At 42.3% G+C, this 14,471-nt stretch overlaps 1 protein-coding gene across 1 annotated transcript in view; it reads right to left on the reverse strand.

The window, feature by feature from the left end:
• USP24 (ubiquitin specific peptidase 24) overlaps positions 1 to 13,407 on the reverse strand; it is a 149,761-nt gene extending 136,354 nt beyond the window's left edge. Inside the window, exon 1 of the mRNA XM_058552517.1 lies at positions 12,691 to 13,407. Coding sequence (XP_058408500.1) covers positions 12,691 to 13,005 — 315 coding nt within the window. The 5' untranslated portion in view covers positions 13,006 to 13,407. The remainder of the gene's footprint in view (positions 1 to 12,690) is intronic.
• Positions 13,408 to 14,471: the final 1,064 nt, after the last annotated feature.

The following is a 14,471-nucleotide window of genomic DNA, read 5'->3' on the forward strand; positions in this document are numbered from 1 at the left end:
CTGCCGATCCTTCAGAACCATGCAATGGGCTATGAACTCCTTAAAGGCAGGGACTGCGTGTTAGCAATCAGAAGCCAGACCAGAGTCAAAAGCATTCATAAATATTTGTTCAGTGTTGAACAAATGGTTCCGACACTACTGTTTCTTTCCTCCTCCTGCTTCGCCTCCACACACCCTTTTTTTGTTATACTGGGGTGAGAATGGAGGGGGAAAACAAATAGCATCTAAATAGCTTTACTTCAAAATAAACTCACTTGGATTAATAGTAACACCATTAATCGTTATTATAGTGATAAAAGAAATAAACCAATAGGACAGTCTGAAATAAAAAACAACACTAAAAGTCAGTTTCCTGTTTTAATTATACTGTAGCATGTTTTCTCTTTCTTCTCCACAAATGACAGTCTCTGCAGATAATCTTCTCCTTACTGAAGAAGAGCTCAACTGAGCCATGTAACAAGGCTATATAAAAACAGACCGGCAAGCGGTCCTACCGAAGGCTAAAAAAAGGTTTCTTTTAGCATCCATTATGTTCTTTCCCGTAGGCAATATTTTTCTATGTGAGCTACAGAAAACTTTATAAAGCAAAGGGAGTGGTATTGAATACTAAGTTCAAATTTAATATGTTATGTCCAAAATGGTGCCCATTATAAAGACTGGCAACAACTCAAAAAAACTTCCTTCTCACAAATTGTAAAACAAGGTAAACACCGTGACAGAAATCTGCTATAAGACTATCAAAATATTTATGTTACCTTCAAGCTAAGGTGTAGGTTATTTCAGGCAAGATTGGCTTTAAGCGACTACTTGACACATGTGAATGGAGGAAAATGTGTTCCAAAATGGTGACACAAACTAAATGTTTTCCAGATCAGATTCTTTCATTTAATTTAGCACATCCTATGTCAAGTGTTACCCTGGACTTTACGAGAAATACAGAAGATCAGATTTTGTCCTCAAAAAGCACACAACTCAGTCTGGATGACAAATAAATAATTACAATACAATGGGGTAAACGCTATGACCGAGGTATGGAAGAGTTTCCATTCAAACTCAAGAAGGGACTTCGAACTAGGAGGAGGGGAAGAATGGATGGGAGGAAATGTAACGGAAGGTATCTATGGGAAAACCATCGGCAAACCTGATTCACAGTACCTGTGGTACATTAGTTCCTGCAGTCTCGCGGGACTTGCTCGACTGAAATAAGGAGGATGTGCATTCCCTATCTCTGCCAACCACAAGCCTGTGTTAATGCAGAGAAAGGATCAAGCGCAAGGACTGAGCTGATGTCACAGATAAAGTGCTATGGACTAACTCTCACGATCCAATACGGCAGAAGGGGAAAGAGCAGTAAGGAGGACATGACAGCTAGGAGAAAAAGCATAGGCATAGGCAAAGAGTCATAAAAGGAACTGGCATATTTTAAGGCTGATTTTTTTAAGGTATCCTCTAAGAGTTAATCAATATATACTATGTTTTATTTTTGTATTCATTAAAATAGATAACCCAAGGCAAGTGTTATGTTTTTAACATATTAACACCTTTCCAAGGTATCATTCAAAATGTTTAATTTTAAACCTACCAGTGTATAATACTTCCCAGTTGATATTTACGATAATCACTGTATTTGATACATAGAGAACAAAAAAGTAATTTTAAGAAATTACAAGTTACACACCCGAAACAGGCAAATTAGGTGGTATACTGTTTCAAGAGATTTGTACACTGACTATTCAGCTTCTTTTTAAGTACTAAGTACCCACGTGCAACTGTGGAGACTCAGGCAGAGGGTTGCTAATCCTTGTCAGGTGTACGCGGTTGCTAAGTAGACGGATGGATACAGCACCTTCACCAGTGACAGCACTTGCTCAACCTTCCCCTCCTCAACCCCCACCACCATTTATAAACTTCTGAGTAACTGCTGAGGTTAAAAAAGATACACAAGATAAATACCTTTGAGAGGGAAAAACATGAATCAAATGTCAACTTTGCCCCCCTAACCCAAACTAACAGCTAACAAAGAAAGTAGGGGTGATTGGAACACAGCAAGTTCATGAGGAAGGATATATTAAAGCCGACCTACAGCAGAAGACTTCTTTGGGTCGGAAAGACAGCATGGTAAAGGATACAGAACACATCTTTAGAGGCAGAAGGCCAGGTTCCCTTCCTGACTTTGCTAATGATTCACGAGTCAAGGTCCTCTTCCCGAAACTGACAAGATTTAACACGACAAGATCCGCACAGTCCCTTCTAGCTCTGAAACAAATCTTCAATTTTAATCCTTAAATTTACACCTTTTAGTTTTGTTTACTGGAATAGGGAGAGGGGAAGGCAGGAAATATCACTTCTACAGATAATTTTTCTGTTTTGTAAAAGGTATGTTGTTAAGTATTCTTGATATTGCTCTCTCACATTATAATCATTATGAACTGGGTGAATCCAAGGTAAACTCTGCATTGATTGTGATCTTTGATCTTCCTTCACAAATGCTTGGAATTCTTTTACCACAGATATGTTTTATACTCCAACCGTAAAAACCTCAAAGTAATGAAAAGCAGACAGGACTCGCTTGTTACTCTCTACGGATGTCAGTGTATCTGTATACGTATCATGAACCAACTGTTTTTATGGTACAAATTTTATATATTCTATATATATTTTTGCCTGGCATAATTTCAACATAATTTGCTCAACAGATAACTGACATTTTCTCAAAAATAAATATGATATATAAACTAGTGAAATATAGGATGGTCTGTTGCTACTTTAACTCACCAAAACATTTCAAATGAAGCAGACATCACGAGAAGTAAATCTCACCAAACGAAAATTACTAACATGCTTAAAGTACTATTTTAGCAAAGACAGGCCACTCCAATATAAATCTGACCACAAAAAAACAAAATACTAATAATAAACTAAGGATTCCTAATGTTACTAATCCTAGACAGGTTTTCATTTCAAGTTACTGCTATTTCTACCACCGTAAGTCTTTCTAAAATCAGCAACATTTCTCTAGCTTTAAAATAGCTTTTTTTGTATTATCAATAATCATAAGAGATTTTTAGCCTAAAGTAAGACCAGTTCCTAGAGCAATTTCTCGTTTCTGGGAAAAATATACATTCATGATTCAGGATAAAAAGTAGTGACACTTAATTGAAATAATTAGCACCGTTCTTAGAAGAGATACTAGTTGAGAGGAATAACAACCTACTAATGTTAAACATCCAACAAGTAAATAAATACAAATTCTGTACATTCCACGGCACTAAAGAAATATCACTTGAAAGAAATATCACTTGAAAAAATGATCATTTTGTTTCCTGGCAATGGATACCACTATAGATAAATTACATCACAAAAAATTCTTGAGGCATTATTCACATGGTTTTGATAGATCTAAGCTCTTTCATATTTAACTCACAACTTTTCAAGGCTTCTAGTTTCTGAATTAGAACATTATAATTTATTAGACTTGGAGCACAGGAAAAGCCACCAGCCTTGAAACTGTAATAGAGAGGGGCTGTGTGTGGTTGGTTCACCGCTGATTCCCACCACCCAGCTCAGAGCCTAGCAGATAATCAGTGCTCCATAAAAACCTACTGCAGGAGTGTCTATTCTGTTAAATGGCCTATTAACTGTTTTGCTGCTCTGACGTTTTAATACCTTGTTTTTATCATTGGAATTTGATTTGTATCATTATTTAATACAAATCTAGAGTTTTTTGCTGAACTCTTGAATTATTTTGCATTTAATAAAAATACCAGAAATAGCAGTCCCGCCCTCTTAAAAATGAGCAAATAGACAGGAGAGAGTACACGACAGTATATAAATGACAGAGTTAAGTGAGTGGAATGCTTCTTGTGAACAACAGATGAGACTGTGTCTGGAGCCTACCCACAGCCCAACAATCGTAAGACGGCTACAGGTCACAGGAAACACAAGTGACAAGGGAAAGCTGTGTTGGCCAGGTGTGCACCTCTATTCTATCCCTTTGGCAAAGCAAAACAAAACTATGCTCTAAAGACAGCTGTTTTCAAAATACAGTCAAAGACCTTAGAGAGTTTAAAAGCTGGCAGGTAATCCAAAGGCCAAACAAGGCACAGCGGAGTCACATACAACAATATCCTAAAAACAACTAACAACACAAAATGCCACAAGACACTAGGCAGCGGCTGGGGAGCACGTGGAGAAGGCAGGCAGGAAAAGCAACTCAGCAGAAGCGCCCTTCCAGCTCCAGCTGGGACTCAGGTTCGCAAGGTCCTGCTAAACCGCCTCTTCTGAGCCACAGCTTTCTTATAACTAAAATTAGAAACGATCTATTAAGTACATAATAAAATATGAATTCTAAATTTTAAAAAATGATTCTATGATATGCTAGGAGGCAGTATACTCTTTTCTGTATTTCAGTTAGATAAAACAAATCTTTTTTATATCTAATTTTCCTTAGTAGCAAAGTTGTAAAATAATTTTGGAGTCTAGGCAAAATTTTCCCAAGAATCATGAAACACTTTAGTCTTTTTTTTTTTAGCTATTTTCATTTTAATGGATACCACAGTTTGGTTTGTCTTCATTTTAACAAAGTTTATATACTTTTTTAAAGCTTATTAAAAATGTTTTTAATTCAGAAAGACAGAATCACCTGTAGTCTCATCACCCCAAAATAACAGTATTATTTTAGCATCAGCTTATTTAAAAAGTTAAGTGTGTATATTTACATGTGCTGTTTTCTGAGAGACCTCATAGCTTTTAATTTCTCAAAGAGGTCAAAGAATGAAAAAAATTAGCCACAGATCTAGTCCAAGATCTCCATTTTATAGATGAGAAAACTGAGGCTGAGAGAGGCAAACTGACTTGCCCAAAGATAGAGTCAGCAAATAACAGAACCATGAACAAAAATGCACTGTCTCCCAAACCCCTGGGTCAATACTCTGTCAAATATCATTTGACTTTTTATTTCATTTAAGATTTTCTTTCCACCCATTCATTTAGTCCTCTCTCTATCCAATCGAATATTGCGAGCCAGGGGCACTAGAGACACAGAGACAAAAAGGAACAGTGCTGCTCCTCAAGCCTAACAGAAATTCAGACGCATATGAGTAAACACATCTTTTTTGTAACGAGAATACGATCACTGCTTTACCTGGTTAAGGCACAAAATGCAGTGGGAGAAGGTGGCGGTGTGAAACAAGTGTCCCTTAAAGAGAAAAGGCATTGAGCTAACCTTGAAGAATGAATCGGTGTCAGCCAGGCAGATGGATATTGGGGTTTAGGGGTGAGAGTAGGGCAACAGATGGTTCCTAAACTGCAAGGGAGAATGTGGAACTGGAAGGCAGGAGACGAGACCGGATAGGTCAGTTTGGAGACCTTGAAAGAAAAGTTTAGATTTTTACCCATAGGAAATGAGAAACCACCAAACATTTTTGAGCAATGTTATCCCGTGACTGAAATTTGCATTTTATTTTATTTTATTTTTTCTTTATTTTGTGTGTGTGTGTGTGTGTGTGTGTGAGGAAGATCAGCCCTGAGCTAACATCCGTGCTAATCCTCCTCTTTTTGCTGAGGAAGACCGGCTCTGAGCTAACATCTATTGCCAATCCTCCTCCTTTTTTTCCCCCAAAGCCCCAGTAGATAGCTGTATGTCATAGCTGCACATCCTTCTAGTTGCTGTATGTGGGACGCGGCCTCAGCATGGCCGGAGAAGCGGTGTGTCGGTGCGTGCCCGGGATCCGAACCCAGGCCGCCAGTAGCGGACCCCGAGCACTTAACTGCTAAGCCACGGGGCCGGCCCTAAAATTTGCATTTTAGAAATGCATCATTCTGGTGCCAATGAGTGGCACAGAGAAACAGTAAGAAAGGAACATGAACAAAACCAGAGCAGTAATAGTGGGGATAGACAGAAGGGCAGGAGAGAGATTTAGGGTTAGATTCCAAAGAAGCTAGTCACTAAGAAAAGAGAGTAATAAGTCTAGACCAAATTAAACAATGCATAGATGGTGTTGCCATTTTCAGTATGGAATACCTTCATATTTTCTAGGATCTGAAATATATTTTAAATTGCTACCAAAATGCTTCACTGTAGATTTCCAACTGTAGGTTTCAGAAAGCCATTCAATTTTCAACCAAAACTGATAATGAAGGAGTGGGAAATGAAAAGAGGGGGAAAAAAGCTTAAAAAAATGACCTGTTTATGAAAAGCTAGATTCTAACAGTAACACAAAGCAGAAATTGAAGTCTTGGCAATATAATATCTGACCAACAAGTCTTTCTGAAAAAAATTTTAATTTCAGAAACCATTTTGGAAAACTACTGATAAAGAACGTATCATGTTGTTTACTAAGTTTTTTTAAGAAAATATTTCCAACATAAACACCTTAAACTTAAGTGAAAGCATATCAAATGGTGTCAATAAAATTTCACAAGGCAATAACTGGCTAAGATACTACAGGAAAGCAGAGTGTGTGCTGGGACAACAAAGCTTATCCTTAGAAATGAGAAGACTTTGGTGGGCACCCAAGATGTTTTTATCTCTAAGGGGAAAATCAAATCTTCACCTCAGCCCTAGAAAAAGTTTCTTTGCATCATGGCTGAAACATTTCAATTTCTGGAAAGATTATCAGAATTTAATTTCGACTTAGTTGTGTTAGCTCTTTTCTCCAGAACAAATAAAAATAAACCAAATCTACAGTTATATGTTCCATTAACTAGCTTAAGGTTAACCTCTAAAACAAGCAGATTCTACTTCCCTTACACATGACACACACACACACCCAGAGAAATAAAAAATGTAAGCCACCAAGGGTGGAAGCCAGGTTTCTCACTGTTGCATAGTGAAATGAACTCATCAACATCATAAAAACAAAACGGTTATAAGATACTTTGCCAAAAACTCACCACACAGATGATCAACAATAAAAATAATGTCACCTACTACTAATATGAGCTTAAAAAAATTTTATAAGTAATGATTGAAATGTTTCAATACTGAACAATAAAAATTCTTTTGATAATAATGAGAATAAGAAATACTAACTTAAAAAAGAAACTAAAACTCCCTAGAAGGAAGGTGAGAAAAACATTTACTTTTGAAAATGAAGTACAACTTTCTTAGTAGGGCCTGGGAATCCTCAAACTGAAAGGTCCCTCGAATCTGAATTTTCCGGGTGCCAGAAGCTTACTTCTTTATTTGCCCAACTTTCTCCTTCTTTCATTTTTTTTTTTATTTAACTAAATCTTTGCTAAAATGTATTACACATTCCCGACCTTTCTTAGAGCATCCTGGAACCTCTTCTTGAGTGTGGCATCATTAAACAGTCATGGTCTCAGGGCCATGAAGCACGGAAAGCTGCTGCACGCGGCCCCATGCAAACTGGCCAGCCTGCTCTGGTTGAAGTCCGCCATCAAGCTTCCCTTCTTTGCCATGAGCTGCTCCCTGTCACTTGTCACTGTCGTCAAATGTACTTGCCTTGAACAGCTCATCATCCCATGTTTGAACTACTACAAAACCCTTCTAATTTGCTAGGAAACCTAATATTTAAACTTATTTGAACTATATTTTTAAAAAAACAAGTTAAAACACAAATGAGGGAAATGCACGTGCTTTAGTCCAATAAATGTCTGGGGGTTCAATCTCATATATTTATGTGTTTACTTCGTATCTCTCTCTGGTATTCCAAATATGAAAAATTTCCTGGAAAAATGAAATCAAGATATGAAAAGTATTATTTAATTAAATCTTTCTAAATACAATAGTCCTTATTAAAAGAGAAAAATTTTTATCTTCACACTCAGATTCAAATAAAATCAATATATGATATTTGGGCAGTAAGCACAAAAACACGTAGTACATTGACGTCTGCTATTTAGGTTGTATTCAAGGTGAAACCCGTTCCTCAAATTGTTAAACATTAAAACATTTACTTTTCTAATACTGTAATTGGTTTCAAATTTTAAGCTAACAGCATTATTATGCTGTATGAAGGAGTCACTACCTACTACGATTTCACTAGAACCACACTCACCGACATACAAAACGTACTTCCTTCGTGCCAGATTACATTCATTCTAACAGCATATGGCCAGGTAATCACAAGGTGAGAATCCAATTGTTAGATGAACTCATAAGCCTAATTCCCAAAGGAGATACATATACTAAATTATAGAGAAATTTTTATTTCAAAAATTGGGCTATGCTAATTAATCTTGCAGATTCTCTATTTTTATTTCATCTACTTTCAACTGATTTTTGAAATTATTTTATTTTTTACTCTAAATCCTTTAAATGGATTCTTCTTTTTTAATTTACCAAGTCATAGTAAGTCACAAATTGTAGGTCATGTACTCAAATCACTAATAATTAACTAAAACTTACTTATTTCATGTTTACTCCATGCTCAAATGTACTAGGATAGTTGTATTTTAGGGAAAAAAGAAGATTAATTTTAATACAAACCTTAATATAAATATTGATGGTATTATAATTTTAATTCATTTATAACTACCACTTACTACCAAATGGGGGAAAAAAAGAGGCAGGAATGAGGTAAGTTAAGGAACAACAAATTAATGTGACAGATATATTATAGCAGGACCAACTTCGGGGCACTCAAAAAAAAAAAAAAGCAATTAAATCTTGCAAATACTTCTAACAAAATATCTCCAGAAGGAATGTCCACATTAAAACAGGAACAAAACAAGGAGTTCACAATATTCATTAGGCTATATTATTAAATGTCACTTCTAGGAATATTAACTACCATACAACTAGACAGCCAAGAAACGTATTTCTAGCTGTTAATTGGTATCTTGCAAAAAAAATTCCATTTTAGTATTTTCTAAAGACAAAATAAGGAGACAATAATGAATAAGGTATATTTCACAATTGTTAAATTTTATAAGACGCCTACAACAGTACCTGGTTCTGATTTCTACTGACCCCTGGACCGGATCACAATTCTTAAGGGACCAACTCTCCCGGCTCTGTGAAGGGCAGAACCAGGGAGCATGCCCTTAGTAGTGGCCAGTGGGGTTTAACATTAGCCATATACGAAACGGGGAAGGTTCCTGACAGTGGGGGTGTTACACATCTGGGTGAGTTATTTAGAACAGCTGTGAGATCTCAGTCTCTTTAATAACAGAGCAGACTCTCATCTGCCATGGAAAGGTTTTAAAGTACTGCTATTCAAAATCAAAACTGGACAGCTTCTCAAAGTCCCTTCTAGACCCAGAGACCAAGAATTACATATACATCCACGTCTGACAATACCAGTAACAACCAAACACAACTTTCTGCAAAACAATACCTTTACTTAATTGGAGGATATTAAATAGGTGGCTTTCTATGCAGTTTTATGTGTTTTGCTAGATACCTGGGTCTTTTCTATCTGCATTCTCCTTGCTTCTACTGAACCAGAAGTTAACTGCTTTTACTTTCCAAATTTTAATTTTTAAACCAAGTCCTAATTATAGCATGGGCTCAAATTACTAAACTGATTTACCTAACTAGCTACATGACCTTGGGAAGTCACTGCTTGTAAAACGAGAGGTGTGCACTAAGATCCACTAGAATGTAAGCTCCATGTTCTGTTCACCTTTCTGCTCCCAGCCCCCAGACATGGAAGGCATCAAATGTTTACTGGAGGAGAGGATGAGCCCTGTCCCCAAACTACAAATATAAAATAAACGTAATCATTTTTCTTTTTTAACAATCATATTTTAATCTGTGTATTCCCAAACGTTTTTAAGAGGACACTAAAACTGAAATTTCCTATGCATCAAATAAAACTTTATATAATTTAAAATAAGGCCCTCATTTTTTAGAAATAAAATGGGTAGATTATACAAGAGCTGACAAACTTCACCCAGTTTGTTGCACTTCCTTTTTCTTCATCCCCTTCAACCCATCACTGCATCCTGTTCCTTTGTCATGTGAAAGGAAGGCAGCTGGGAGGGAGAAAGTGCACTGGACTTGCAGTGACTAGGCCTGAGTTCTAGTCCCGTCTCTTCCATTAACTGGTTCTGTGGGAACATGCCACCAGCCTTTTGGGGCCTGCAAGCCTGCATGTGTAAAACAAGAAAGCTGAGCTAATTATTAATTTCTAAAGTCTTCTGCTTTAAAAATCTATGATTCCTCTCTCATCTACCCATTATTCTATTCCTAATGCCTTGATTCAGTGCTTGCCACATCACTCCTAGACTTGTACAATAACCTCAAAATTTGTTTCTTTCCCTCTTTATTTTTCCTTCTTATCCTAAAATGAATTTAATCCTAAAACCAGGAGTTGAGCAGAGTGAAAAGCACACTGTCTTTGCAATCAGAGAGACCCGGGTTTAAACTCAGACTGCCAGTAACTAATCGTATCTCTAAAATGGTGATATTATCTCACTGAGGATTAAATACAATGTATAAAGCACCTAATACAGAGCCTGACACACTGTAGATGCTCAACAACAATTAGCACCTTTCCCTACTTCCCAAGATCAAAAGCCTCAGTTTCCCACTGTCTACAGCAAGGATGACCAACGAGTTGCAAAGGTGGCGTGCAAGATCTGTGAAACTACAGAGATGAAAACTGGGTTAAATGGTCTCACCAGGCTCCTGCATTTCTGCCCGATGTTTCTGGGTAAAGCAGCCTCAGTCACCAGGCCCTCATGAACCCACCAAAGTAAATGGCGCAGCCTCCTCAGGCCAAATCCACAGGTCAAGAGGAAATGAAAACTTGACACAATTCTTCAAAAAGATATAGATTCTCTGATTTTACCTGAAAGCAAACTCCTCAGCCTGTCATTCATGGGAAAAGAAGCCAGTCTCAATTCTTTGTACTTAAATGCATAGGCAGCACAGCTAATGTTAACCTACCACCAAGCACTAATTTGATTTTCCAATCATAGGAAATTAAAAGGTGTGACAAAAGAAAAAAAGAATGAAATTTCTCACAAAATGAAGATACACTGAGCTTTGTAGAGTTATACAAACGCCTTCAGAAAAAGCAATGGCTTTCTTCTTGATTTCAAAACTAGGTCAAAACTGGAAGGAACAAGAAAAGGAGTGATGGGGACTTGCAAAGAGCTCATTTCTTAAAGTGACTTAAGTACAGTTAATTATATGGGAATTTTTCCCCAAACTAGGGATAATAAAAATCTTTACTTCCAGACACTAGTCAAAGATACAGCTGAGTTACTGGGGAATAGAAGGCAATCGATCAAGTGTGCAGAAGTCCAGAAACCAAAGAAATCTTGTGAAGAAACCTGTTTTTTTTTGGAAGTGCAGCCTTCTTTCCCAAGGTATTTCAGCCCAAACTGCTAGAAAAGCATATAACAAGAACAGTGTAACATTTAGGAAAAATTTTTTCAGAAGGCTTAGCTTTAGTAAGACTTATCCAAATTCATATCTCTGTTTAAAAACACAAACCCACTAATCTGAGATCCGTGCTCTTCTGTGATCAGGCCTACCTGTTCTACTGGACCCTTGAAATGCACTAATCCAATGAATCTGACCAAAGTTCCTGCCATGAGCTGCCATTTTTCTGCAAAGTAATTATTCACAAGCACTGGTGCCTCTGGTTAATTCTTTTTTAAAATCTGAAGTTAAAGTCTGTTTTCTTCCCGGTGTTCTTTGCTCACACCCCAAACTAAACAGGCCTAATTTTCTCCCACAGACTTGAGATATCTGATCAAAACCATGGGCCTACACGGCCCTTTCTCCCTCACAGACTTCTCCAACCCACTTAACTCCCACCTTGTCCCCTGTCCCTCTGCATAGCACCTTCAGTATATTGTAGGGACTACAATCCCTTTCCCCAGTCCAGTTTTTCCTCATTTCTGACCTTATGGATGACCAGTACCCCCGTTACCCACACTTGGTCCAGTTTCATCCTCCAATTTCAGTCCCCATCACTGCCCAGTCCCTCCTCAGCTCCGATTTCTGGCCTGGTCTCTCACCTCTCAGGTCTCTCAGTCCAATCCCCACCGCTGTAATACTGACCTTACTAATGCCGGTCCCCAACCCAGCCCTTATTGCAGCCAAGCCCCCTCCCCCACCTTACATCAATTCCTGTCATTCCTGGCCCCTGCCCAGTCCCTCTTCATTTCAGACCCTGCCCAATCTCCTCTTTCTAGCCCTTGGCTAAAACCCAAACCCCACTCCTAACCCCAGCAGTCCTCCTCTGACCCTAGCGAGGGCCACTACTCTGACTGGCCCATCCCACTTTTTCTCTGACTCTGAACCTGGTGCCCGCCCCACTGCTTCACTGAAAGCTGGTGCCACGAGATCTCCGACCCTAGCCTAGTCTACCAGGACTCCACTTCTGACCCCCTGATCCACGCGTCCGCCCCATCACACACTCTCGGCTAATGTGTCTGTTTTCCCCATCTCGGGTGCCAGCCTTGGAGGCTCTGCGCCCACCGCAGACCAGGGCCCGCTCTGCCGGCGTGCTTAGCCCGAAGCCTAGGAGACCTCTCCTCACCCTGTCGCGCAGCCCTGCATCCCTAACTTCCATTCAGCCCCTCCGCTATGGGTCTCTCTCCGCACTTGACCCCTGTCCGGTGACCTTCGTCCCCGACGAGCCTGGCGCTCCTTCTCTCTCTGTGCCTCCGCCGCCCCATCAAAACCCCCGCCCAGTACTCCCTCCGCACTCCAGCCCACTGGGGTGTGCCCCTCCCCACGGGACTCAGCCACCGGCCCCTCCTCACCTCGGCGTCCACCACCTCGTGGTAGGCGGGCGGGGGGTCGAAGCCGCCGCCGCCTCCAGTGCCCCCGCCGCGGGAGGGGCCGCCGCCGCCGTCACCGCCGCCGTCGCTCCGCGAGCCCCCGCCAGGCCCGGGGCCGCCGCCGCTGTCCATGGGCTCGTAGCCGCCGTAGTCGAGGCCGGGCCGCTCGTTGGTGAGCAGCGCCACGGCCTCGTTGATGTCGTTCTTGGCCAGGCGCAGGGCCTTGCGGATGGTGGCGGGGTCCGAGAAGCCCATGCACAGCAGCGTGGTCATGTGCTGCTCCTCCTCCGACTCCATGGCTCCAGCCTCCGGGCCGCGCCGGCCGGCGGGCGGCGAGGCTGCGGGTCCCGGGCCTGGCGGGTCCACGCCCGGCGGGCCCCTGCGCTCCTGGTCTGCGCGCCCCGCAGCCGCCGGGCCAGGTTGAGCGCGGGCGTGGGCGCCGCGAGCCGAGCGAGGGCGGTGGGCGCTCAGGCGCGGCGGCCGCCCGGCCCAGCCCTGCGCGCCGCCATGTTGGCCTCCGCCTCCGCCGCCGCCGCCTCCTCCCCCGGCCGCGGGGCCGCGCCTCCGCTCCCGGAAGCCGCGCGGGCCGCCCCCAGGCTCGCCGTGCTCGGGCGCGGGCGGGGGGGGGTGTGTGATTTCTGTTTTAATAAAGGACGACGGGAGGCGCCGCGCGGCGGAGCGTCTCTAGGTGAGAGGGTCGCCGTGAGGCCCGGGCGGAGCGAGGGAGGGTCCGCCGCCGCCGCCCGCCCATTACTCCAGCAACAAGTCCCCCCGGGAGCGGGAGGGCGGGGGCGCAGTGCAGATCGGAACGCCCCCGGAGTCCCGAGCCGTTCATCCCACCCAGCTCTGGTGGCGGCGCCCCCCGCCTCGCACCCCGAACCTCCTCGGGGTCCCCGCCGGCCTCCCCTCCGGGACTCGCTCGCCCCGGCGCTGCCCAAAGGCGCGCATCCCAAATGGAATTCACCGGCGGCGGCTGTGTCCACCCCCAGCCGGCCTGAAACGCGCTGCGGCCCTAAAGGAAATTCACCCGCCACGCTGCCCGAAATACACCGCGTCGTCGACCTCAATTCGTACCCACACCAGGCATACCGACCCACCTGAGCTGAAATTCACCCCCATGTACACTCGACCTAAGTCCCTCTGTGTCTCACTGAAATCACCCTAAACCGGTTGAAATTAAGTCCCAGCCCTCACTGAATTTTCCTTCCCACGTTGACGGACCACCTGCCCCCACAAGACCTGACTGAACTCTACCCAACTCTTACGCTGAAATCGTCAGAGTCTGAAACATAGTTTTACAACCTGATCTCTAAATCCTAGTGCTCTGTATGAAAACCTCCAAAAAACCCACACTGCATCACCTTTCTTCAGCCGCGGACTCATTGGAACACCCCGGACCCTGCCCCCCCGCCTGAGGCTCACCCACCCACCCACATTCTACTCCAGCCTTTGGCTCAGGACTCCCTCTTTGCTTCTGCCGTTTGAGGAGGGGACCCCACCCCTGTTCGTTTCTGTCGCCGAGCATTCCTCTTCCCCTTTAAGGCCTGCTGTCTTTGCTTTCTCTTTCCACCTTGAGCATGAGTGCTCAGGGGCCGTATCTTTAGTCCCCTTGACCCCACCACCTCAGCCCTGGCCCTTGCTATATCCCCCCTTCAGTTTCCTTTCATTATGCTTCTCCTAGGTTCTTTCCCCACCCTCTCCCAAGATCCTAATGCCTTTTCCTTATCTCACTACGTACTTGCTAACTTAGTTCGCCTCCTAAT

The sequence above is a fragment of the Diceros bicornis genome, chromosome 13 (genome assembly GCF_020826845.1).
Source record: "Diceros bicornis minor isolate mBicDic1 chromosome 13, mDicBic1.mat.cur, whole genome shotgun sequence".
NCBI classification, from domain to species: Eukaryota; Metazoa; Chordata; class Mammalia; order Perissodactyla; family Rhinocerotidae; genus Diceros; species Diceros bicornis.